The sequence below is a fragment of the Pavona decussata genome, unplaced genomic scaffold (genome assembly GCF_977016875.1).
Source record: "Pavona decussata unplaced genomic scaffold, jaPavDecu1.1 SCAFFOLD_51, whole genome shotgun sequence".
NCBI lineage: Eukaryota > Metazoa > Cnidaria > Anthozoa > Scleractinia > Agariciidae > Pavona > Pavona decussata.
The window spans coordinates 3,891,546-3,917,328 of NW_028145473.1; the positions used below are offsets into that span (position 1 = coordinate 3,891,546).

General features: G+C 37.3%; 1 protein-coding gene across 8 annotated transcripts in view; it reads right to left on the bottom strand.

Annotated features, from left to right (window-relative positions):
* LOC146481147 (galanin receptor type 1-like) overlaps nt 1-25,783 on the bottom strand; it is a 69,976-nt gene that overhangs the window by 1,907 nt on the left and 42,286 nt on the right. For 3 of the 8 annotated variants that reach the window (XM_085108815.1, XM_085108811.1, XM_085108813.1), the window contains 3 exons: nt 5,447-5,844; nt 1,297-1,545; nt 389-564 (listed from right to left, as the gene is read on the bottom strand). In XM_085108815.1, the coding sequence (XP_084964941.1) occupies nt 389-564; nt 1,297-1,545; nt 5,447-5,823 (802 nt within the window). In that variant the 5' untranslated portion in view covers nt 5,824-5,844. Of the gene's footprint in view, nt 1-388; nt 565-1,296; nt 1,546-5,446; nt 5,845-6,317; nt 7,015-14,950; nt 15,237-16,945; nt 17,247-21,696; nt 21,753-23,605; nt 23,737-25,783 lie in introns of those variants that run through there. The other 5 variants (XM_085108816.1, XM_085108817.1, XM_085108812.1 and 2 more) reach the window with 5 other exon arrangements.

Genomic DNA, 25,783 nt, shown 5'->3' on the forward strand with positions numbered 1-25,783 from the left:
ACGACGTCTTTAAGAGCAATGGATCTCAACTACTGGATAATATTTATAGCACTGAACCTATAAATGGTTTTAAGCCGGTTGTTCAGCGCTTTCATGGTAAATTTTAGTATTTGAGTTGCAATTTGCAGTAGTATATTTCAGAGCGTTTATATTATATACGGCATATCTCCTGTGATTGAATATGAAAAGCCCGTGGTATGGAGCTATGGGAGCTAAATGGAATATTAACGTTAAGGACAGACTAGTTAAGATAGATATAGGGAGAGGGAAAGAAATGACGAATGACAAGAATACTGGTCAGGGATTAGGGAAGGTACCAGGGATGGGGTAAGGATGGAAGCGCAGGTTATTGACTAATGTGCAATAAAACAGTAATTCTGTTACTTACCTCCGTCACCAAAGTCAATCCACAAGAAGACGATGTGGTTTGGAAGCATGAGGAGGGCGAACACAATGACAACAACAGTCAGGATCTTCATGACTTTATGCGCTTCTTTCTCCTGATCGCGCTGAAGCGCATCGTTTGAATACGAGCCTTTATCTCGGCGCAGATCCCGGCCAATCCTGCCGAACAAACACTGAGTTACTACATAGTTATTTATATTTATTTCCAAGGATATTATACGAAAAAAGTGATCCAAGACGTAAACGGGGACAAAAGTTAAAAACTTAAATCTGTCCTGAAACTTTCTCTGCAGAATACTGTATTTACCAAAGCCTGATAAAACCTTGTTTTTTTCATTTCTATTCATCCTTTGCATCAGGTTTGACAGAAGTCAAGCTGGGTCTCAGGTTGTCCCCTTGGAAGGAGTGGCTACTTGTGAGACTCATCATAAAATGTTTTCAGTAATTTTGGAAGGTCAGTTTTGAGGTCTAAAAATAACAGTCTATCTTAACATTGCTGTCGGGAGCTAAAATTGTATAAGGGACTTTAAGAAACCAGGAAGGCAACGACAAAGAAAGCGCCACTTGAAAATATAAGTTCGCGTTACTTGTAATACTTTGCGATTATTTCAATTCGTTCAACTTGTACAATGTGGCCGAACTATCCAGTAACAGAACAGGCGGGAACGACATTCAAGTTGACACAGAGAATTCATGTTATGTGGTCACGTTCTCCATGAAATCTTAAATTTGGTTATTTCACGTTGTTGTTTGGCCCAGTATCCGATTTATAACGCACGCGTAAGGCCGTTGTTTTCTCATAAATCCCATTGTTTGGTGACGTTCTCGTTGCTGTAGTAGCTTCTTAAACTCCCTATCTTCTGAAGTTTACGGTAAAGCCCATTATCTTACCTAATGTAAGACAGTCCAATGATTGACAACGGGACGACATACTGAAGAAGAAAAATTGAAATCGTGTAGACGCCAGCTTTAAGTCCTTTGTCAGTAAATGTTTCAAGGCACTCGTTGTCCGCACTCAGTTCTAACACTGCAATGTATGGAGACACCAGAGCTAAGGCAAACACCCAGATTACACCAATCACCTTTTTGGCGTCACGTGTCGTTAACTGAGGTCGCAGAGGATACACTACTGCCATGAACCTACATTGAAAAATAACAGTCAGCTCCATGCTGAGATTAGTCGCAACCTTTTCACTCCCAAGAGTCATGAATTTCAATCGTTAAGGCCCGCTTAAACGGTTTCAACATTTGCTTCAGCATGCGTTCAACACAGTTGTCGAACCAAATGTCAGAACGTAAAAATGAGAACGTAAAAAAAATGTCGAAAGTTTGTTGAAAGTGTGTTGAATCAAATTTATCAGTATTGTAGTATTGGTTTAAACTTTCATTCAACATCAATTAAACATTTCCCTTTTTCTTGAAAATGTTGAATGGCATTACAACCCTTTTAACACTCCGTTCATCCAACATTTTCCCAACATTCGTTGAACTTTTGTTGAACGAATGTTGGGAAAATGTTGAAACCATCATCATCATCATCATCATCATCATCATCATCATCATCATCATCATCATCATCATCATCATCATCATCATTACTGCCATGAAAGTCATAATGAGTTCAGTAAACCTACACCCGAATTGGACTGTGATCACTATCAACTGTGGTGACCAGTTTCTGTAAAGCTTCATTCAATTTCTTACTGTTGCGATAGTTTTCCTTTTACAAAATACAATGTATCAGTCTAGCCATTGGGAAAAAAGCACAGTGGATGACATGTTTTTGGCGGGATTTTCTAGTTTTAAAAACAAAAACTGTGAACCCGCTGGCAATGATGAAACCGATTAAACTTGACGCCAGTCGTCTTGATAAACCATCAAACTCTTCCGGCCAAGAACTTTCGTTTGCCCAATTCACCTCCGAAGACAAGAATCTCATCAAGGTCGGAATCCGCTCGACCGAAAACCGTCTCAAAATGAATTCAAGGACAAATAAAACCTTCTTAAATTAACACTTTAAAAATTGTTATTGTTACTGGCTTAATTAATATGAATTCAACTCGGGTTTTCTTTCAAACACATTTTTCTAACTTTCCTCTCTAAATGATGTACTTTTAGGTATCTTAGACGAATCAGGTTCGGTTTTCAGATGATTTTACCGGTTTGTTTGTCTCTGATATTCACTTGTGGCTCTCAGTAAACAGCAGTATTATTTTCTATTTTGAAAACAGGTATTTTTGAAACGCAATTAAAATGATTAACAACGCTTCTTTTAAGTGAGTTTTATTGATGTTGTTATTTGATTACAAGGCAACTTCGGTTTTTACTTGTTTTCGACCGCCAAAAAAATGCGCACTTACGGTACGTTTTTGAAAAATCCCCGTTTTCGAAGATATTTCAATCTAGGCGAGGTCTGACCGGATAAAACCGAAAGATCTCCGTTTTCAAATAAAAACGATCCAACAAGGATACGTATGGGTGATGCCTCAGAATTATTTGATGTTTGTACTGATTTACATCTGAATCTTATGATTTGGCGGCTCAGCTGATCTCCTCGGATCCACTATAGAATGACAACTCAGTTGAGCTATCGAGGTTCTTTCCTTTCTATTATAACTTAAAAGCTATCAATTCGTATGTGTTAATTTCAAAACCATTTTGGGTGACAAAAAGTTAAGGGATTTCATGTTTGTCAAACTTTCTTAAGTAAACCGATTTGCTTCCCCATCTTAGAAACGACTGAAAAACAAATATATATCCTCTGGGTTCATCTTATTATTTTCTTTAGAAATTTTATTGAAAATCAATTCACCATTTTAGGTGACAAAAGATTTCATAATTTATGTCAAACTTCTTTTTAAGTAAATCGATTTGCTACCCCACCCCGGAGATGCATTGAACTTCGCATTCATTTTTTTGAGTCCACCTTAACCTTTCCTCTCGGAGATATCTTTCAAAATCAATTCATGATAATGGGTTGAACTTAATCTTTTCCGTCCGTAGAAGTTTTGAAATTCAAATTCATTCTTCTTGGTTCAACTGCATTCTATACGCATTTTTGGTAAATGAAATGATATCAATAAATGGAAAAAGAGTTTTAAGGCGGATCACAAGGGTAATAAACCTGAAAACCGATTTCTTTTGTACAAAAGGGGAGATGTGGCATCATTTCAAAATGAAACACTTCTTGGAGTTATACAGAGAGCGGTTTAACTGTACCTACACCTTGCCATATACGTGCGCTCAGAATTATCTGATAGACTGGACGATGTTTAACATAATATTCACGATTGCGAATCTAAAATAAGGAGATCCGAGACCAGGAATTTTCTGACCAACTGCAACCGTGGCTACAGTAAAGAAATAAGCAAGAATTTTAGACACCGTGATCTTTCGTGAAATGGTATTGTGTATTCGCTGATAGTCAACGATGGCGCGCAACGTGAGGCTGGAAGTCCAAAAATATTTCTGTATCATTTAAGTGTTATCCTTTTTTTTTTTTTCGCGGTTGCAATTATTTTGTTGTCTACTAAAACAAATTTTCTTGTTCTCTAATAGAAACCTTGGCCTTGTAGTGCTAAACGATTTCGCAAGTACATTTTGTATTGCAGGGTATTCGCACCAGAACAAGTTTCAAACAATAGCGTTCCTCGATATTTTCATAGTCGCGTTGACTGAGCCGGTATACCGGCAAATAAGTAAATTTTTAGTAGATACACAGCAGCCTGTTTGCGATTTCCAATAAATTTGAAGTATAGGTTTGAATTCTTATCTTATCCTCTCATTCATCCAGCTGCTAAAACAAGCTTTCTAGATTATCTATTCAGGATTTTTCCTGGAGCCTTCTCGCCCATCATTTATCTCTTATGTGCAGATGATAGTTTTTAATCAGATACGGAAATCCGTTCAGCGAAAAACTTAGAGCAGTCAAATTGTATGGTTTGTGATAATGTGAACATGTTTTTTAAGCCCATGAATACTAAAATTATCGAAGTCAAGAGCAGAACAACTGACTATGTGTGACATTTACTCAGCGACCTGTGCGGCATTCTCGAGCCATAATTCCCAATAGTACCCTCAAACTCATTTTCGTATTATTACCTTTCATTAGCAGTTAATAATATATTTAACCATTGTTTTTGGAAGCCATTTATGATCTCATTTAAAACTGACTTCTTTGTTGTGTCCGTGCTATAACTGTTTGTAGCATCTAAGGCGGCCTAACAAGTCTTGTTTGAATGGCTCCTTTTTCACGAGAAACGTCGCGGGTTCTTAAAAGCTATTTGAAGTTGATGAGGCATTTGACACCTTCTTTCAAAATAAAAGTCCATTTCAAATCGGCGGTTACCTCTGAATACAATATCAATACCTTCAGTACGCATAATTTTTACCAAAAACAACTGAAATCGTCACAACAATTCTGCCTGCGTAGCTTGAAAAAAAAAAAAAAAATAAAAAAACATTTTATGTGACAGTTTATCACCACTGACTCTAAAATTTCATTTAGTCTAGATGGCTTATTATCAAGAAAAAAAAAATGCACGATAGAATTTATAAATTACAAGTACACCACAAATAAATAGTTGATTCAAGTAAGATATTCTGGATTGCTTGATTTGCGCCCACTCAGATCCGGTGGCAAATTTACCGGCGCTAAAAAAGCTTTTAGCGCGCGCGGAGAAAATCAATATTTCGCACTTAAAATAAAAACTACATTTAGAAACAAGATTAAGATCTTCTTCGAATGGATGTTTTATTCAACTTTATGGATTTTATTTGATTTGTGAGCAATAAGGAAAAAACATCGAAGAGACATAACAAATTTAGGGTAACATAGAGCAAATGGAGCGCTTGCATAGAGTGTTTAACGCACATTTCTGTTTTTATTGATAAATGAAAACATTTCCTATTCATTGAATCGACTTTTTCAATAGTTTGTATAAAGAAAGTTTGCCAACATTCGCGGCATAACATATAATCAAAACAAATACCTTTGATAACTGCTTCTTACGCTTATAAAAAATCGCGTAGGAGAGCTTACCTATTAAGACTGATAGCAACAAGCGTTCCAACAGAGGCTGTAGTGGCCAAGGTTTGTAGAGGATAAATTAGCCTGCACATGAAAGCTCCGTAAGGGAATGTTCCAGTGACAATCTCACCCGAATCAAATGGAATACAGATCAACAGTACAGACAGATCACTGACAGCCAGGTTAAAAATGAAATAGTTAGTGACATTCTTCATCTTTCTCTCGCGACACACCACTAAACAAACCAGAACATTGCCAATAACGCCAACGATGAAGATGATCACATAACACGCCAGCCGAATGTAGTAGATCGGATTTTCGCTGTCTTCTTCGTTGGCTGGCGAGGACGGCGATAAAGTTGTGCCATTAATCGTGTCATTATTCTCCATGTTAACAGGATTTTAGCTCATCTGAAAAATAAACAGTTCTGTCTATCAGTATAAGTTTACTGAAGAGCTCCTTGTAAATGTCATTTAATGTTTTGTGTTACTGGAACAAACTGAATTAGTCATAACACATTTTGAAAAGATACGGATAAAATGAAGAGTTATCAGGTGGGTAGGTCCTGCATAAATATATGTATTTTTGTAACAAAAATTTTCGGGAAAATTCAAAGACCATCATCATATATCTTACCAGCGTAGATTCACAGCGTAGATTCAGCAAAATATGCTCTTGAACTGTTGTTCGAGTGGCACCAAGCTAAACTGAAATGTTCGTGGTTAGTGCCGCCTTTGACGTACGTTTACAGCAAATTTGCATTTTGCCTTTTATAACGTTAAAGGATATGTATAATTGAGCCAACACCAAAAGAGCCTAAATGTATGTATTTTTATAACAAAAATGTTCAGGAAAATTCAAAGACCATCATCATATATCTTACCAGCGTAGATTCACATCCAATATTCCTTTATCCGGAAGCAAAAAGTTCAAAACTTATTCAAAACTCTTATTTCAGCAATTTATGCTCTTGAACTGTTGTTCGAGTGGCACCAAGCTAAACTGAACTGTTCGTAGTTAGTGCCGCCTTTGACGTGCGTTTACAGCAAATTTGCATTTCTTTTTTTGCGTTCAGGGATACGTATAATTGAGCCAACACCAAAAGACCCTAAGAAAGCCACTTTTGTTTGGCCGGCGATTCATTATCGCTCTCGTACTCGGAAATAAAGCATTGTTTCGAAGCAATTATCAGGTTTTGTGTCATTATGCCCTAAGCTGCGCTAAACCTCAAAACAAACCCCTTTCCGATGTAATTTTCCTTCGAGCCAAATTTCCTTTTTTTTAATTTTAAGTGTGGTTCACTCCTTTGGTCCATTATATTAACTGTCTGTTATTCATTCTAAGACTTAGCAGTGCTCGCTGAATAATTTGCACGTCTTTTTGTAGCAAACAAAAGTAAATATTAAGACCTCCTTTAACGTTCTAATTAGTAAACGTGTGTTCGATTAACATGGCGATGATCAAAACAAAGCAGTCGCTCTGCGTAAGGCCTAGAACATCCATTCTCATCGACTTATTTGAATCCCTATCGATAACCCAGAAATTTGTGCTTTCACGGACTAGCCTCAAATCAGCGAGTCATTTTTTTCATTTAATTTTATTCAAAATCTTATCCACAACATTTTTTTTATAATTGATTAACATCAATTAATCATGAAGCATAGTGAAGACCAACATGCACTGAATTGTGGTTATTTAAAAACGGTGAACAGAACGTGATAATTTAATAGGAAAACAGTTTAAAAGGTTTGGAGCTATAAAAGGCACCGTGCCGCGGGAAAATTTTTCTTAGCAATACTTACACGGAATCAATGTAATGTTGTGCTAATGTCAGTAATCGAGGCACTGATGATTTAGAGTGTTTTTATCGGACATAGTATTACCGGTGGTATTTCCTTGCGGTTTACAGAGGTTCTATTACAGATTGCGGGTAATCTTGTTTAATTTCGTTAAAATGGGTAGCTGACTGAACTTCGTATTATAGTATAGCCAGTGAAAAGAAAAAAAAAAGACATTCAGAAGAACAGTTTGAAACGCAACATACAAAAATATATTCCCTTTCATATAAAACAAAATGTTACCCCCGCACACTTAAATATGGAGGTTATTGACCGAACGCGTACATGTACCATTTATTAAACGGAAGAAGAACGTCCGCAAGTAATTTAAAATGAAGTAAATACTGCAGGAAATTCTGAATTTGTTAGCCAATCAGAGCGCTTTAAAACACAGTTGAATGGCTTGACATCTTGCAGAGTTTCAACAAGACCCGTTTTACTCTGATTCTGTTGTAACGATTTTACCCCGAAATAATGCGGACAAATCTTTTGGGGTCATGATAACCAACTTCACCCGTATTCCAACAAAAAAAAAAAAAAAAAAAAAAAATGAAAACATGTTTTCGACGCCAGGATTGGAAAATGCAAACATTATTTTTTTAACATCTAAAGCGAATTTCCGAACGTGTAATTAAATTAAATTCCCTGAAATAAAATGTCCCACATTTGGAAAGAACAATAATTAAAACAGATTAACAGTCTTACCAAATTATGGCCATACGCTGTTACCAAAAATACCCATTTGATATTGGTAGCCATTTCAAATTATAAAAGACGATTACAGGAAGCAGTGAAACATAACATTATTTTTCAAAAACTTCAGTTTAACTGGAGTTGGTTTTAATTCGTAATTTGAGATTATAGAGCTATAGAGCGGTTTCCCATTGAGTGTCGTATGATCAATCGCAACAGATGTAAACAACACAACGAGCCAATCAGAATTCGAAGCAAATACATGTAACTGGCGCCAAGCGCGGGAAAACGCGTGCGGTGAAAACACGATTGGTTTTGGTTTAGATTCCCATTGGTTGAGAAAGTGGCGCGAGTTTTGTTAACCAATCACAGAGCGCAGTAATGCAAAACCAAAGGAAACGCGACATTACTTTTGACACTCAATTGAAAACCGCTCTAAAATTGTCCACATATCATCTTAAAATAAAATTATCTACTGGTTTTGACATTTTTCTGAAGCGTCCATTTATTCCTTAATAAATCCGTGGTTTTATTCCTCGCAGTCAAATTTATTGACCGAGTCGTTCATGATTTCATAACAAACAAGGCGCGCAGCTGGCTATGAATTCATGGATGACTCGGATGAGTAGAAAAAATTCTTTCATATCATACTCAACCAACAGGTAGAATGCAAAGAAATATCAGGCAAAGCAAGGGAAGAAAAATACAGATTTACAGTTTCTTTGGAAAATGTTGAAGGATAATTATAATTGAGCGAACATCAAAGAGTCTAAGATAATACAGTGACGATATAACGCATAATGAACCAATCAGATTGCTGAAAATTACAATGACCTGTAGAGAGTGTATTATGCATACGAATAATCACTAAGACGGAAAGAAAAATGCAGCACAACGGCAAACTCTACAAGTAAAGAATTAGTTTGTTAAAATTAGCCCTTGCGCTTGTTGGATATGAGATGACAGATAGCCAACGAGGCGCATAAGCAGATGCGCAGAACGTATGCGCAGTAGCAAAAGAAGACACCATCGTTAAGTATTCCTAAGGGCATCATAGGTTTCTATGGTAGAACATTTTTCTAGTCAAAATAATTTCAGGGAATTGTAAAAACGATTATTGAATGGGGTGTACATTTGCAGTTTAATATACACGTCATTTTTTAGTTGGTGTGATCTTTAATTTGGATGCGTGCCAATAATTGTATTTTTAGCATTTTTGTTATTTAAAAATAACTTGGATTACTGTACTATCAGCCTTAGATTCCAGGAAACACCTCCTTATTTATATACGTATTGTGCGTCACGTGTTTGGTTTCCGGTAACCCCTCAAGAGCCTTCAAAGTGCTTGTCCTTATTCACACGCGCGGTCCAAACTGCCCTACTGCTTTCACAGATATGTTAGCAAACGCAGATGGTTGAACCCCTTTCTTTACTAACATGCTTCAATTCCACACACAAACCAATTCCGCTATATTTTTTAAAGAAAAACCAAAGAGTAAACGAAAACGGTCAAAAAAGAGGAACTAGATAAACTAGCAAACTGCTAGGTCCGTCTGGCAAGACGACAAAGGCCAAGAGAGATAGTAATGTGTAAGCATTTTAGCGCACCTATGAATATTCTTGGTTATATGCAGCAGTAAAGCTTGCATTTTGCCGGCGCTGTCTCTATTGTAGGTGTAATTACATGGAGGACTAAGGACATAGTTTACATTTTTTTGTATATTGTTCTTCTGTTGCTCCACCCACACAGTACGACATCTTTGATCATTTTGGCTGACTAGTGATTTCTGGAAATTTTGATCAGACGGATCGCACAAGGAAACGCTAACATGTTTAACTAATTTCGGGGTTAAACAAAATAAAATTTGTCCCATTGGTGGCCCCGCCCCTTCCAGTTATGTAGATAAATACTTGGTCAAATCTACTGAACAGGAACATTGAAATGGCACAATGTACCAGGATAAACTAAATAATTTTTCACACACCTTTTCTAGCCCCTAATGAAGGTTGGTTTTGTCTAACCGAAATATTGGACAATATTATGAAAATACTAGCTGTTTGATCAGTACTTTTCACGCGATACTCCCGCAAAAACACAGTGACTTACAATCTGTAACCTTTGTGTAATTTGATATTATTAAATCCCTATTATTGCTGATCAAACATCGTCAAAACGGTCCAAAAAGGGGAAATATATAAACTCGTAATGAAAGCAATCGATGCCAAACAGAAAATGATGTACATGACATACTATAGCTACAGGGTTATCGTCAATGTATAAATTTAATTTGGTTGGATTAACTGCGAAAAAAATTATCCTGAAATGGAAAGGACAGAGTCAAAAGAAATGGGTGTATTATATCTCAATACCGAAATTAGCATTTTGTTTTAGCCGTGGCAAATCTAAATCTGTTTGAAAATGAAAACCAAATAAAAATCACCAGTAAAGTCAGCTCCCACGAGCAATGAGCGTATAGTAGGCAAAGATTTATCTAACCTGCCAGAAAATATTCTCTGAAGCTTGCTGCTGTGTGATCACTTAGTCACGGGTCTAAGAAAACTGGACAAAGTGAACGTCTGTCGGACTATTAAACTCGGCAAATGTAAATATTCAATCATCTATTTTGAGTTGATTGGTTGATTGGTGATTTGTTGATTATGACAAGACCCGGTCATATGAGGCCAATTAACACAAGCTAGGTTACCACTTTACTGGACTGTGAATAGGAGCTGTGTCGCCGTAATGGACTCATGCAAGCCATATTGGCGTACTCAAACAATTAAATTTCTTTCCTTTAAATATTGAGTTCTATTTATGCAAACATTTCTCGCCATTAGAGACACCAAACGTCTGCCATGTTGCAATTAGCTCTTTGTATATGCACAAAATATACGTTATTTTTTTCGTGACTTCCCCTTCTTTGTCACGATCACAATATTGGATAAAGAAAAAAAATGATATCCGGTCACTTTGCAGATTTTCTAATTAAAAAACTGAAATGAATCAGTAGCTGATGTCAGTGCAAACTGACAACGAATTTTTATTCACTCAAAACCAAAGACGTAAGACCTACCCTACTTTCGTCGATAAACTCAGTAGGAGAGAAAAGTGTCATAGTTATTGTAATCACTTATTCCTCGAATGTCCGAAAACCTTTCTTTTCTGGAAAGACCTCAAAAATTCTTGAGTTTTTTTTTTTTTTCGGATAAACAATCCCAAGATATGACGGTAATCAAGTGAAGTAGGATGCGATTTGTTTAATTGCTTTTTTTTCGGATAAACAATCATGTTCCAAGATAATATGCATAAGATATTAAACTAAACTCAAGGAGGATGTGATTTTCTTTTCTCGGATAAACAATGCCAAGATATGACGATAATTAAGCTTGACTGAAGAAAGATGTGATTTGTTAAACAATTTTATTATAATTAGAAAATTGGAAAACTTCACATCTGGATAAGTCAAATGTTCTCTGTACAACCAAATCCGTTCGTATAGAAACTGTAAAAACAAAGTTCAGAAAACAGAAGTACATAGCATCGAAATATAATGCCTTGCGTGCGTTTCAGGCTAGATAACAGTTGCACATGTCTTGAGTATCCCAGCCTTTGGTTTGCTTGTTACGTAGATTGCGAAAAAAAGTGAAGGTGCTATTGTAATCGTAATGATAATACTCTCACCATACAGGCGTTACTATACTATGTAAAATGTTATTGCTGTAGTCAGGAGGATTTCGTGCAAATAAAACAAGATGACTGTGAGGAGAAAAGTCGGACATTAAATAGTGTGCAGAGATTAAAGGAAGCAACGTTTCTGGCAGCAAAGCCAAGAAAACGGCATGTGTATTTTGCCTTCCATTTTGATTTTCCTTAAAACTTGAGACGGAATATTCCGTACACGGGCGCAAACCAATCTGAAAAATCCTCCCTGGAAACTTCATTGTTCGCATAGACTGTTCACAGTCCCCCTATTTTTCCGTGGGATTCTCTAGACCGGTACGGTTTGATGGAGCTGCCACTGATCTTGGTTTGTAAAATCGAGCGCGATCTGGGGAGAGTGTCTAAACTACCGAGGAGTTGGGAGGCGGCGGGAAAAATATTTTTTCGCTTCCCCTCACTGACTATACTAACACCCACTCCCGCTCCCCTCGGTAGTTTAGACACTCTCCCCAGATCGCACTCGCTTTTACAAACCAAGATGGCGGCTGTTCCATAGAAGCGTACCGGTCTCGAGAATCCCACGAAAAAATAGGGGGACTGTGAACAGTCTATTGTTCGCAATACTGACCTTAATTTCGATTGTTTGTACAATGTCGACCATCAAATCTAGTGGAGCTATCTCACACTTTACATTGATACCAATAACAAGATCACCTGAGAACCACAACTGTTATATCAGGACTTGGGCGGCCATATGCAGTAGCCACAGTGGAAATACAAGACCGCGTGATATTACTACTGCCGATTGACATGTCGATTGATCAGTATGACCGTAGTCAACAAAGGGAGCTGGAGAGATCTGATGCACCCTTGTGTAACAGTCGACTGAACACCTCACCTTTGCTGGCGAAATCTGCATATTGCCCGCAGACTGTAAGACAGTGAGCTATATGAAGAACAAACGCAACAGAGTGTATACTATAGTCAACGCTTGCTAGCAGCGCAACAAGAATCATATGGGGTGAAACAGAAAACATATGAACAAGCAAGCAGGTTTCAAGTCTCCCGGCAGGAACAAAGTAATTATGGATATATTCCATCATGCTGTGTTGGTCATCAAGAAACGTAAAGAGATACTTCTGTATTCAAAGTTCAGCAACAAACAACGACATTCGATTTTCAAAGGAGATCCGTGATCATGGACTGGCTAAGAGCCGATGAAAGTTACTATCAAGACAACAAGAAGGTAGAGATGGACTTGCGACAGGTTGAGGAACAAAGAGAACACCATGGAACTTAAGGGATTGGACTTTGGAATCTGAGGGCGATTATGGAAATGTGGCACAACCAAGAACAGCTGCTGGAGATGACATAAACACAAATATACCTCGACAACTCCTACATCACTTAAAGTGAGGCAAAGACATTATGTAAAGACGCAGGTTGCAGCGGATGTCTGTAGAGATTTAGGCCAAAATGTTAAACAATCTTAACGTTTTTCACTCGTGATGTCGCATGCTGATAGTTTTTGTCCGAATCCGATACTTCGTAAGCCGATAAACACTAACCCACGTTTCTGTGTCCAATTAGGGTTAGTTTTCATTTGCAGTTTTAGAGCTGGGCTTCGTCGCGGGATTTTTACCGGTTTCTGCTTCAAAACTAGGGAATTTTAACAAGCTTCTACCGCAACGGCCACTACAAGGTCACAAAACAATAGGGTTTAATGAGAATATTAAAGGCCCTGCACGTGCGTTATGAATTTTGGTACATTGGCCAAATTTAAGGTTTCTGTGAAGAACGGGAGCACATGACGGTAAATTTTCACATTCTCTGTCTTAACTTGAATGTCGTTCCCACTTGTTCTGTTATGGATAGTTCGGCCACATTGTACAAGTTGAACGAATTGGAATAGTCGCGAAGTAGTACAAGTAAAGCGAACTTATATTTTCAAGTGACGTTTTCGTTGGCGTTGCCGTCATAGTTTCGTAAAGTCCCTACTGTTCTGAAATGAAAACTATTTAAATATCTTCTTTTCGCCCTTCTCCTAGACCACCATGAGAAAGAAAAACACCGAAGTTTTAACGAGTTTTCCAAGTCATTGGGTTAGAAAAACACAATCAATGCAATCCACATCTACCGCCAAAGACAATTTTTTCTAGTTTCAGAACAGTGAAAAATTAATTAAAACAAGTAATAATCAAAAATTAGGGAGAGCGTTCGATGATCTCGATCCCAGGCTCTCTCTCCTTTGTGATGTTATCCGCCCCTGCGAAAAACCCTGCGGGGATGCCAGATGCGCGTCCATTCATTCATTTAAACAATCAACGTTGTCCCATACAATCTCAACTCCAATCCTTATTAGGAGTGGGATCTTTCTATGTCGAACGCCCCTTAAAAGTAATACCACTGGGGCACCGAGCCAGAAAATTGAAAGGAAAACACTTCAATTATCGTGTTATGTTTTCCATGTCATTTTTAGGCGTTTCAAAGTGATATTTGAATACAGCGTCATCTGTTCGGATTCTATATGGATAAATTTATATTAAAGTCCCAGAAAATTTAAGGGACCCATCCCCTGAATTTACGAGCTGCGACTGACTTTCGGAAAATCTTAACCGAACCTTTTTCGCAGTCTAAAACAAAAAGAATTAATTCTTCCATGTTACGAAAATCATAGGTGACATTAAACTAAAGAAAACATCAGTTTTTCTTCATTAGTAATTCTTCTTATTATTAGCATTTGTGATTCATGTAAGACCATGTTACAGGCAGGAGCAAAAGCGGATCCGTCATTACAAAACATTAGGGAGTTTAAGAAACGAGGACGGCAACGGTAACAAGAACGTCATTTAAAAATATAACTTCTCGTTTTTGTAACTCTTTCGCAATCATTTAAATTTGTTTAACTTGGAAAATGCTGGCGAACTCTCCAGGAACTAAATTAGTATGAACGACGTCAAAGTAAGGAAAAATAAAGAAGATTTTGCGTCATACGCTCCCGTTCTCGAGAAAACCTAAAATTTGGTCATTTTAGGTTGTTGTTTTGGAGAGGACGGCAGAGAAATGTACCAAAATGTAAAACGCACGCGCAAAGCGATTGTTTTCACTCATTAAGCCCATTGTTTTGTGGCGTTCTCGTTACCGTTCCGTCCTCGTTTCTTAAACTCCCTAATTATCGTCAAGAAAACATCAATGGCCAAGAATAGGCTCAAACTGCGCTTCATCTCTGCCAAAAAATTCGATAGAAGTAAAGGTTATTTTTAGCAATTCATATTCAAACACTATTTTTGAGTTATTCTACTTATAGTTAAGTCGAAATCTTACGTGTAAGGTAATCAGATCCTTGCAACTGGGATTCAAAATTCATTCATGTTCTGCGGCACGTTCACCTCGCTGGTTCTGCCTTGTGTGAAGTCTACTTTAATTAGTATTTCGTCAGTATTTATCCACTAAAACACTCTCAATGTTGTATGTGAATTACGGCAGTGTTATGACGCAGATTGACATTAATTAGAGGACAGATGCTCAGAAAAAAGACGACAATTTGTTAAATACGTGTAATTTAAGTCTTCCTCAATTTCCGACATAATTCACTTCCTGGAGATTCTTATTCAGTATTAAACAATGCACTTTGGTCTTCTTATTACTATAAAAAAACCTACAATAAAAAGAAAAAGGAAAGAAAGAGCGAAACCAGACATTGTAGCCAAGGTTTCCAGCACAAACGTTTCCATTCACACAAAACATTTATAGAAGACATGTCCAAGTGACTTTAGTAGAGTACCGCGGGATGGGTCATACATGACGGATTAACGATCAAACCCAGCTTTGTCCATCAGTAGTTCCGTCTCTACGGATCCTCGAAAAAGCGTAACTTCCACAAAAACACAATTAGGACAACTTTAAAATTCACGGTCTTTTCAACCATTTTAAGTCATTAATTATTTAGCAATCTAACGTCTATATTTACGAGGCTCTATATTAAAAAAAAAATTACTCGGTATCTGACATTATACAAGTAATAAAATTGAAACAGTTTATTTAGCAGCACTCTTTCTCTTATATTGGAAAGCTAATTCCAATGTGAAGTTGAAAACTACTTCAGGTCTAATCAGAAATTTGTGTTTGACAACTGACGGTAAACTGGCTAAACGGATGATCTCGCATTGTACTCCGGAGTAAACAACATTTCATAAAACTCTTCAAACTCCGAGGTAAACTTGAGTGTTCGGCTTCCGTTTGTTAGCCTACTGTCAAACTTTGCATTCATTCAAACATTCTAAAATTGTCAAGCTTGAGAGAAAGACGCGTGTCTTCTGTCAAAGCGTTAATAGCGCTTTACGTCTGCTGATATTATGCCTGATCACATGCAAGAATGATTCTACAAATCAGTCCAGCGCTGTGGTTGGTTTGTTATTAAACATGTTCAATGACGCGTTTCTTAGTTGCTTAACTCTGAAGAAAATTAGTCCAACATGTCTGTCATTTCCGTAATAAAAGAGATCTTTTTAATTTTTCTCTTTAGCCATTTTCTTGACTGATTGAAACAGAATCTATAAACGAATCAATTATAAAAAAACCAGTAAAGAATAGTCAGATTTAAAAGCATTAATGTCCTGCTGGATTTCGCTTTTCTTTTCAGCAACTCTTCTTGCTATACTTTCAGGCCACCGTCATCGATCGACATTCGAACATACGAAAGCTTCGCCAAGTGTCGCGGTGCTTAGAAAGTCCACACATGGCCGCTTCTTTTCAATCATTCAGTTCCTTGTGTCAAGTTCGACATTGCTTTATCACGTAGTTGTCAACTGATGTAAACACAGGAAATGAGAAATATTGCATGATCGATAAAAGTTGTTTAAATTTAGTAGAAACCAGCTGTATTTTAAATCTGTTTTCATCAGTTCATCAGTTCATGCTCAGGTACTAGGTAGATAACCACAGATTCATTCAAAGCATGCTCCAAAGCATGGACAACAGTAGCCGCGGTTTGTAACTGACGAGGGTCTGTGTTGGTTTATTTCAGGATGGACTTTTTCATCTCCGTCATGATATCGCATTAAGCATGTGTGGCCTTGGGTACCGAAAACGAATTAAACTAAGTAAGTACCGAAGCATGTTTTGCCAGATTTATGAGAAATCGAAAAACACATCCACTCATCCATCCATCCATCGTAAGTATTAAATTAGAATTTTATGGAGGAGTTAAAGTCGAGTTTCTTTGTAAACGAGCAGCTGATGTTCACACCAAGATTATATGCAGACAGCTTATGAACAACTTGAATACGCGTGGCCAAACAAGAAAATGCTGAAGCTTACCTCAGGCAGACAAATCACAACCGAGTGAACATTGTTGATGATCTTGTAGAAAAAAAATCAAGCATCTTTGAAAATCGAATCGTGCCGTTGTTGATCTTCTTCCGTTGTAGAAGTTTGTAAAACTATAAAATCGATTGCTTTTGAACACAACGATAAGCAATGGTGCTGTGAACAGGAAAGTTCTTGAGCCAGACTATGTTTTTCCGCCGCAGTATGGATTGCATGTACTTATGCAAATGTAAACTTTAATGGTCGAGAACGGAACAATTAGCACTGCCAGACGAACCGTGTTTATAAGTATTCTCGGCAGTAACATGACGAAAGAGGAAATTTTTAGCCACAGATTTCCTGTTTGTAATAATAGTATTTATTGCTTTAAGTGTGATCGAATAGAAGTGTTATCTGGCGTTGTTTTGAAGCCTCACTAGTCGAAGATTGATGGAAGCGAATAATTATGAATTCCATTTTTGTCTGGCATAATTATAATCATTAGCATTACAACATTTACAGCTTTATTACTCACATCCTAGTTACTAACTATGCTCAGCATAGGGATGTGGCAGCCTCAGTTAAAGACAGCTCTGCAACGCGTTTCATTTAATGATTTTTGTTACGGATTTTATGAAAACAGTTCATTTTTTTGCTGTGCCTTCTGATTTTATTTTTTATATATTAAATTTGCATGTTTCTATTACCTGCTAAGGGGTCATTAAGTGTGTTTATTTCAATCTCAACCTGTATGTTGCTTAATTTGAAAGTTAAAAGCCCGGAAACGTGTTAGCAAAAACAAATGATAAACTGATAAAACTGTGAGGTTCATACACTGACTCACGAAACACATCTAATATATTTCTATTGACTGACTTCCCCCGAAGTTCGAAAGAATATTTAATGGGTCAAACTGAATAAAGACGGTCTGTTCCATTGTTTTGGTCTGTTTATGAGGAAGAGTGATGACCCAAGGACATCGATAATCAGTAGTGAGGGTTCAAAAATATCCTTCCAGCTGATGGCAAGTTTTGTTTATGTTGTAGTTCAACGTTAATTCCTTCAGTTTTTCCTGGTTTGATATTTTTTTTAGTTCAAACAAAGGAAAATAAAAATTGAACCCAAGTGAAACCCTGAAGGAATTTTAGTATTTTAGCATTTAGAATTTTACTTGGAGCGTACAACTATGTCACGACGTTTTCGGACTATTTTAAATCGCCTTGAACTCTTTTTCCCGCGTAAATTTAAATTCCGTTCCACGTGAGAATTATACAAAGATTGTGACTGGTTAGCAAGGCTCCAATGGGAGGCCGTGCTGAATTTGTGAAAACCTCAGTCTAAAAATGAATAGGTCTGTGAAAACGTAATGTAACGAATATACAGCAGTTGTAAGTCCCAGGAAATGAGGCCCTGCGGAATTCTTATGTTATTGTATCAAGCAAGGAAAAAGAGGCGATTTTATGGCTCTTGGTAACGGAAAGAGATTCCACTTAGTAATAAATGGGGTGTGTCCTATGTTTAAACCAAGGACTCATTGTGGTTTTCGACCAGGGCGTTTTTACTGCTACAAAAGTTTTGAATAAAATTTTTTCCTGTCTGCATAAGGAGAAAAATTTGCCCGAATTTTAGTGAGAGGATAACCACTTTGATAAAAAATATCATTTTTTAAAGTTTCGGCGAACTCCCTGTACCAGGATAAATAATTTCTTAAACTGGTACGTATGTGTTTGTATTATACGTTTCAGTTCACACGCCTCATTCCAGAAAGTCGGCAAATGGTAACAGTCTTACAATTTAAAATTTTTCGCCGCTGTGACTTAAGCCTTAATTAGTTTCTTCGGACAAAAAATGAGGAGGGCGGGACCTAGATTGCACGTTTCGTGATTTGAGGTGTAATCCTTAATGTCTAAATCGTACGTAAAATTGAAACAGTCAAAAAATCGGTTTCAACGCTTATTAGGTCCACATATAAACGTATAATAGAAATCTCCACTTGAATGGGTGTGATGGGAATCTACATAAATCCATTGTACTCCGGTAATATTCAGATCTCGTGCTTTAGCACCAGTGGCGAGTTGTGAGAACATTCTCTTAGTTATTACTGAAACATTTCACTGAAGGTACTGTCACATCTTTGTGGAAACTTAACAAACAAAAAGTGATCAAATTAGCAATACGTGACCTCACCGACAAAACATTTGTGTGACAAACGGGAAATTCGTGTACATAGATACACATACTACAAATCCTTCCTTCATCAATTTCGTGCCCCCTTTTTAAAAATTGTACTCGCAGGGTAGCTACGGTCCTACCAGCAGTGGTTTCTCTACCAGACGCTACGCTACGAAAGAGGCAGAAACCCTTTCGAAACATAGCGTAAAGTGGAGAAACCACTGCTCGCAGGGTAGGTAGCTCCAAACCGTACCCACCGCCTCTGTTGACCCTCTTTCCAGTAATTTTCACTTTTCCTGAGTTTGTTGGGCGCTTTAAAAACTTGAATAACCACATAGCCATGAGCTTTGGAACATGCCCAATTACTTTCATAAGATCTGTTAGTTCGTTTGCGTGTTCAGTAGTTTTCTGCTGGCGAATAAACCCGATCTGGTTTTCTGTCTGCTGAACACCTTTCCGTTCATGGGAATGGTATTTGACCCTTTCAATGTCTTTCAATACTGAGGAGTATTCATATGATCCTTTTAAGACGAATTCTAAGGGAACCTGTTTTCAGCGGACACCCTGTATTAAGCAGACACTAGAAAAGGTCCCGAGGGTGTCCGCTTAATACATGTTTGACTGTACTGAACATAAACTTCGCGTGCAAGGATTAACAATTTTGCAGGTGGAGTCATAGTTAATTGAGGGACTTGTTATGATACCTTGCCATGACAACAATGGTGCTGCAATTTATGTTGAAAGCACCGTGCACAATCCTTTGTTTTAACGTTCACATTACAGTTGAATATCTATCAAAATCTATTGTTGTCTGTGTACGGTCAAGGCCAAAAATACAAACAAAAACGTGTAACAAAGAAGTTTGTCAGACTTCATAACCATTGCCATTGAAAGGGTGTTTGTTTCCAACTGTAAAACCATTGAAGATGAAATTCACTTTTTATTAGATTGCCCAAACTACTCTTTTTTGTACATTACCTTGTATTTTAGCACTTTTTCGAGTTATTGTTTCTTGATTATCTCAAAAAAATGCATTGTTACCCCCAATTTTCTTTTTAAATACCAAGAGCACTTGCTAAGTTCTACTTTCTCTGCATCGTTTTAAACCGCGCAAAATTATCCCCGTATAAGTAGTCGCCACCCATAAGAAACCCGAGTATCTCGAGATGCGCAGAACGTATGCGCAGTAACATAAGTAGCCACCGTCCTCGAAGAATCAGCAAGCATAAGAAAAAGGCCTGCTAGCTTGATAAAAATATCCAGCATATAAATAGTGTCCCTGAAAACTTTCATCGTTTAACATATTAATTTATTGTCTTTCTCACGATTATTTCGCGGTTAAAGGGAAGAGGGTTTTTTAATTTCCTCGTGTTTAAAAGGTTCAAAATATAGCGCAGTGATTGCAGCGTTATTGCTACCATGTAAGTACTCTTTTGACACTTCATGAGCTAGAGTTATACGAGAAGCAGGTAGAATGCGAAAAGAACGAAAACAAACGTACTTGCTGAGGAAACTGATTGCTTTTTCAAACGTGACTCGTTCGCACACGTTTTGCCCCAATTTACGTCATGTACCCAATGTTTTATTACTTACGTTCGTTTTGATTGAAGTTATATGAACAAGCCGCCCTTATTTATACATGAACGACGTGGAAACAAAACGTGTACGAAAATATCACAACTTGAACATAGGTATATGGACAGCTGTCATTCTTGGCACAAATCGCATGGAATCATGCATAAGAAAATCTTATAAAGCGGGTTCGAAGCATTCAATAACCGCGTAAAATCCGTCAGCATAATTAACACATGATATAGCTGGGATTGACAGTCTTGTAAATTAACTACGTGTCAAAATGTCGATTTGTTTCGACCTGCAATAAGAGCTCCTACTTTAAAATTGCCAAGAACATTAGACAACACAGCCTATGAAAATTGGAACAATAAAAAAACTAATCTTGAAATTTGTGATCAGATTGAGTACTTTGTCAAAACTATATTCGCTTGTAAAAGGTACAGAGAAAGCACTTGTGACAAGTAAAATTGCTGAAAGAAATTCGTTAACCGGCCTTTAATAATGGAGAGGAGTGGAAGTCTGATTACGTATACAGTTGTTTGCCCTCGCTGTACGGTCGAGGCATTGTGGGTTCTCAGCTTTTACTGATATTCATTGGGTACTTCCCAGACTATCTTTCAGCATTGCCGCGCACGCTTTTACACTTTTTTGAACAACCTTTGTCGAAACAGCTGTATATCAGAACCGTGTCGTGAACACAACCTGATGAACCAGTTTTGATAGACGCGTTCTATGCAAATGTCGCGAACAAGCCTTGTTGGGCCGGCCTTTGATAACGGACACCTTATCATGCGCTTATATAATGAACCAAGCTAAATCGAAAACAGCTTGTAGAACAAATCGTGCAAATATCGCGAACAAAACTTGGGAACCGACCATGTGTACCCTGACAGAAAAAAAAAAGAAAAAAAAAACTGCTGACTCTATTTTGGCGTGAAATGGACACTGGAGCTATATTAAGGGCACCTTATGGGGTTGTAAAATCGGGAATAACTAAAAAAAATCACCCGCCTTACCTGCAGTCGAAGTTTTCATTCTACACTAGCGTGTGCTGTTGTCACGTCTGGAGCTACAAATAAAAACTCGAAGCTTGCCGTTTTATTACCTTCATTTCAAACATATAACCAGCGTCATTTATGAGAACCTTTCGTTTCGTTGATCGATGATTGGTCAAATTGAAAATACATTAGGATCAAATGCCGGGGCTTATTGAGGAAGTCGATGCTCTTTAATTTGAGGAAATTCCCATATTTGCCCTCGAGCCTTGGGAGTTAAAATTGCTTGAGGTACAAATGCTGACATTTTGCGCATTTTGTAAGTGACAAGGAAATTTAATTTGGAAACACTAGGAAGCACGTACATAACAAGGCGGCATCATAGCATAGGACAATGACGAAAAACACATTTTATCCCGTCACGTTTTTTATTTAATAAAGGACTCTTAATGTCGAATATGAATCATTTAAAAGTCAAATCACTTAAATTCGTGTTTAACTGCAGATTTCCTCAAAACCATGTTAATCTCTTTCCATGCAATACTTCTTCAATATTATTGTTTGCATAGTGGCAAGGATTTAGTTATATTTTTATGAATCACCTGACGATGTTGGCGGATTATATATTCAGTACGAATAGCAGTCAAAGTCAATTGTAAGAGGTTTCTTATTTTAAATTAAAATTTGTTTAAGGGATGAAGCACGCAACCCAGAAAGGAAATTATTGTTTATGCAACAAATGATGACACCCTAAGAGACTGGATTCTTAAAAACAAAAGACGGTAATATTGAGAATTAAAACAACTGTTGTATCCTCCCAAAAGAAAAAATAATCTACAAACATAATGGAAAACACTGAGTCCAATTGTGATATTTAACAATGAACATCTATGAAAACTCATTTGATTTTAGTCATCTATACCATTAGTAATAACCGTTTTCAGCATTTTTATCAATGTGGCCTTCATGGTGTACACATCAACTTAAAATTGACCAGTACGATGCACCAAATAACATTAGATTTACATTTGTTTCAATTAAAGTGTACAAGTACCGTAGAGCAATATCTTCAGATGAAAAGATAAGAGTTATTTTTGGCAAACCATTTTTTTTTTCTTTTGAAGAAGTGAAGTCAACTCGTGTACATCATAAAGCGGGAAAAGTTCTCAAATAGAACACAATGCCACTTGTTAAATCAATTTGTAAAGTATCAAAAACTCTTGACAGTAACAAAAAGCTTGGTGTGTCAGTTATAATTTATGGTGATGTCTTATCAGCTAGGACTTATTTTCGACTCTGAAACCTTAGCAGTTATAAACACTGTTTCAAAACCACTGTTAACCACTTGGTGTGGAGAACTCCTTCAAGTTGACAACATGTAAACTTACTTTTTGAAGGAAAAAAGCTCTAGAACATCAGTTTGAAACAGTCTGATAAGTACGTATGAAATTGCCGCATATTTGAATATTAACACCGTTTTTATTTGACATCTCGATCAAAAGAGTGTTTTCTAAGCATAAATGAATATTATTTTCGGGATAACTGATGTTTTGACAAAAGTGATAAAAAAAAGTGTGCGAGTCGGGTTTTGTGTGTTCTCTGTTGTTTCTGTCATTATCATCTACGCCGAGCTCTTTTTAGAAAAGACAAAGGAACTAGGTATGACTTGATTTTCTTTCAAAACGACGAAATTTCAATTCAATTTAAAGATGGTGGCATAAATTAAGCACAGCAAAGCTTTCAGTGTAAAATATGACCTACCTTTGTCAAGTAAGCATATTCTTAACAGAGCCGTTATATGACTTAAATTTTGTCATTCTTACAACCTCATTCCTTAAAATTACGCTAACCACGATGAGATTGTGAAAATCACTTGCCAAAAATCAAGTCATTGGCGATCTTATGTTAGGGAGATAAACAAATCTTTTACCTGCTTTGAGGACTCTCGTTCAGTTGACATCCGATCGGCGATCAAATAAATCTTTGCGCTAAATTCGAAGCTCTTCACTCTAGAAAGTATCTTCATCTTTCTAATGTTAATATGCTCCAAGCCTTAAGATCGACATTGAAAGAGGGCTGTTTCGTGAGTACAGTTTTCACCTGCTTGGCAAACCGCGAACAATCGTTGTTATGGGTGTTGCTACGCAAGAATTTGCACGTAAGTGTCCAGTATACAGGTATTAGTAAACACTATTTGAAAACTTCGTACCTCTGAGTACCTGAAATTAGCATGGTGCAAGGTTAAACTAAGAAGGAATAAATTTTGATACCTTTTGTTGAGCAAGGTATCGTTGCCATGGCAACGCAGCAAGGTATTAATCGTCTACAAATAATGGTTTTCCTAGTTCGTTCGTCGCATTTTAGTCGAATATAATGCAGACGAAGTTAATAAAAGAAATTAAATTCGTCGGTAAAGCGACGTATGAATCGGTTCGTGGAATTAAATTCGTCCAGACGTTTTATCCGTCTGCTCCATTCGGACAAAACGTCTGACATGCGTGTGAGTTCACACGTCGAAGTTCAGACGCATCGAATTAAATAAATAAATTTGAAAATACATTAACGTAATATCGATTCGTCGTTTTCTTAAATCTAGAATCGTCGTAAGTTGTCCACACCATGTTCCACCATCCCATGTTATTCAAGTCGGTTGAATTAAATCCGTCGTCTAAAACGAATCTCTATTATCGTCGTCTTACAGACGAAGTCAATTCGAATTAAAATTCGTCCGAATTATATTCGACGTATGAACTAGGCCTAAGATTTTTTTCCATGTTTTGTATCCAGAAAAACTCACAAAATAATGACATAGTGATGCTGCTTTCATGTAATTTTAACAGAGAGATCTCCTGTAAATGTTGGTTTTGCACTTTTAAGTAACTTCAAAAAACATTTAAAAATGTTTTTTGAAGTTACCCTCTGTTAGATCTTGGTTTTTGTTTGTAGGCGAGTTACGGTTTTAGAAAACTACTGTTTTGGCAAATTTCATGAAATTCTAACGAGCGGTTCCTTAGAAAACAGTTCATTTTCATTACAAACAGCCAGTCACAATTTTTTGGTCAAATGCGCATGCGTGGCTTTTAATTAGGGTTTTTCGGTTTTTTCAGCAAAGATGAAAAGTGTGCAAAAAGGCTTAGCTCTTTGTGAACTCACTTTCTTTGTTTGGTGATAAATGAAGAAGAGTTCACAAACGAGAAACTGAGTTATTTTAAGAGCAAAACGCACCTTTGTGATCCACTTGGTATAAAATCGAGGGATCGATACTATTTGCTTACCACAATTCTAGCGCGGGCTTAATAGCATCAGTAACAGAATCTGTAAAGCGTGCGCAAACTGTGTTCGGCCACAGGTCACCAAAGCGTGATATAAGAGTTTGTATGGCGTTAAAATTAAATCGAAAGTCTAAAAAAGCTTACCCGGTGTGTTTTGCTGTGTTTTCAAGGCTTCTCAGTGCTTCCAAACGCCGTTTTGAGCGGTTTATCTCTCAGCGGCTGGTCCACGTGCATCACTGTATTATGTTCTGATGAAAACGTTGGAAGTCGAATTTGGATGTAATTTGACCCGGCGTCATTTGAGGAGAGCACTTCGAAAACCTCGCTAAAATTGGCTTGAACCTTAAGCACACGCTTACCTGCCTCACCACTGCGAATGCGCGGGAAATACGAGGGAAATCTTGAAGTGAAATCACTTTACTCGGCCTATCCGGCGCGACGAAACCTTGATTTTTTTCCTCTTGAAGTGAACCTCTTCGCTCACTAAACGTTGTAAAACGAACGAAAAACTCAGCAATAGAATAAAAGGATTGGTTGTTCTCCAAAGAGGCGAGTGTTCATTTGATTTTGTTGACAAAACTTTGCTTAGTTTGATGTTTTGCAATTTTTCTTGCAGTGTTTAAGGTAACTCTATACAGTTATTTGGCGTACGGCGACTGGGTACACTGATACGTGAATTTTCATTATGCTCACGCGCGAAACAAGGCCAGTTTTAGCCTGAAAAGTAAGGCTATTTTAATGAGTTTGCTATGGTGAATTTTTTCTCAAAATTGGCTCAATGTTAGGATTTATCTGGCATTTGTACTCCAAAAAATCTTAGGGAGAATTATACACGG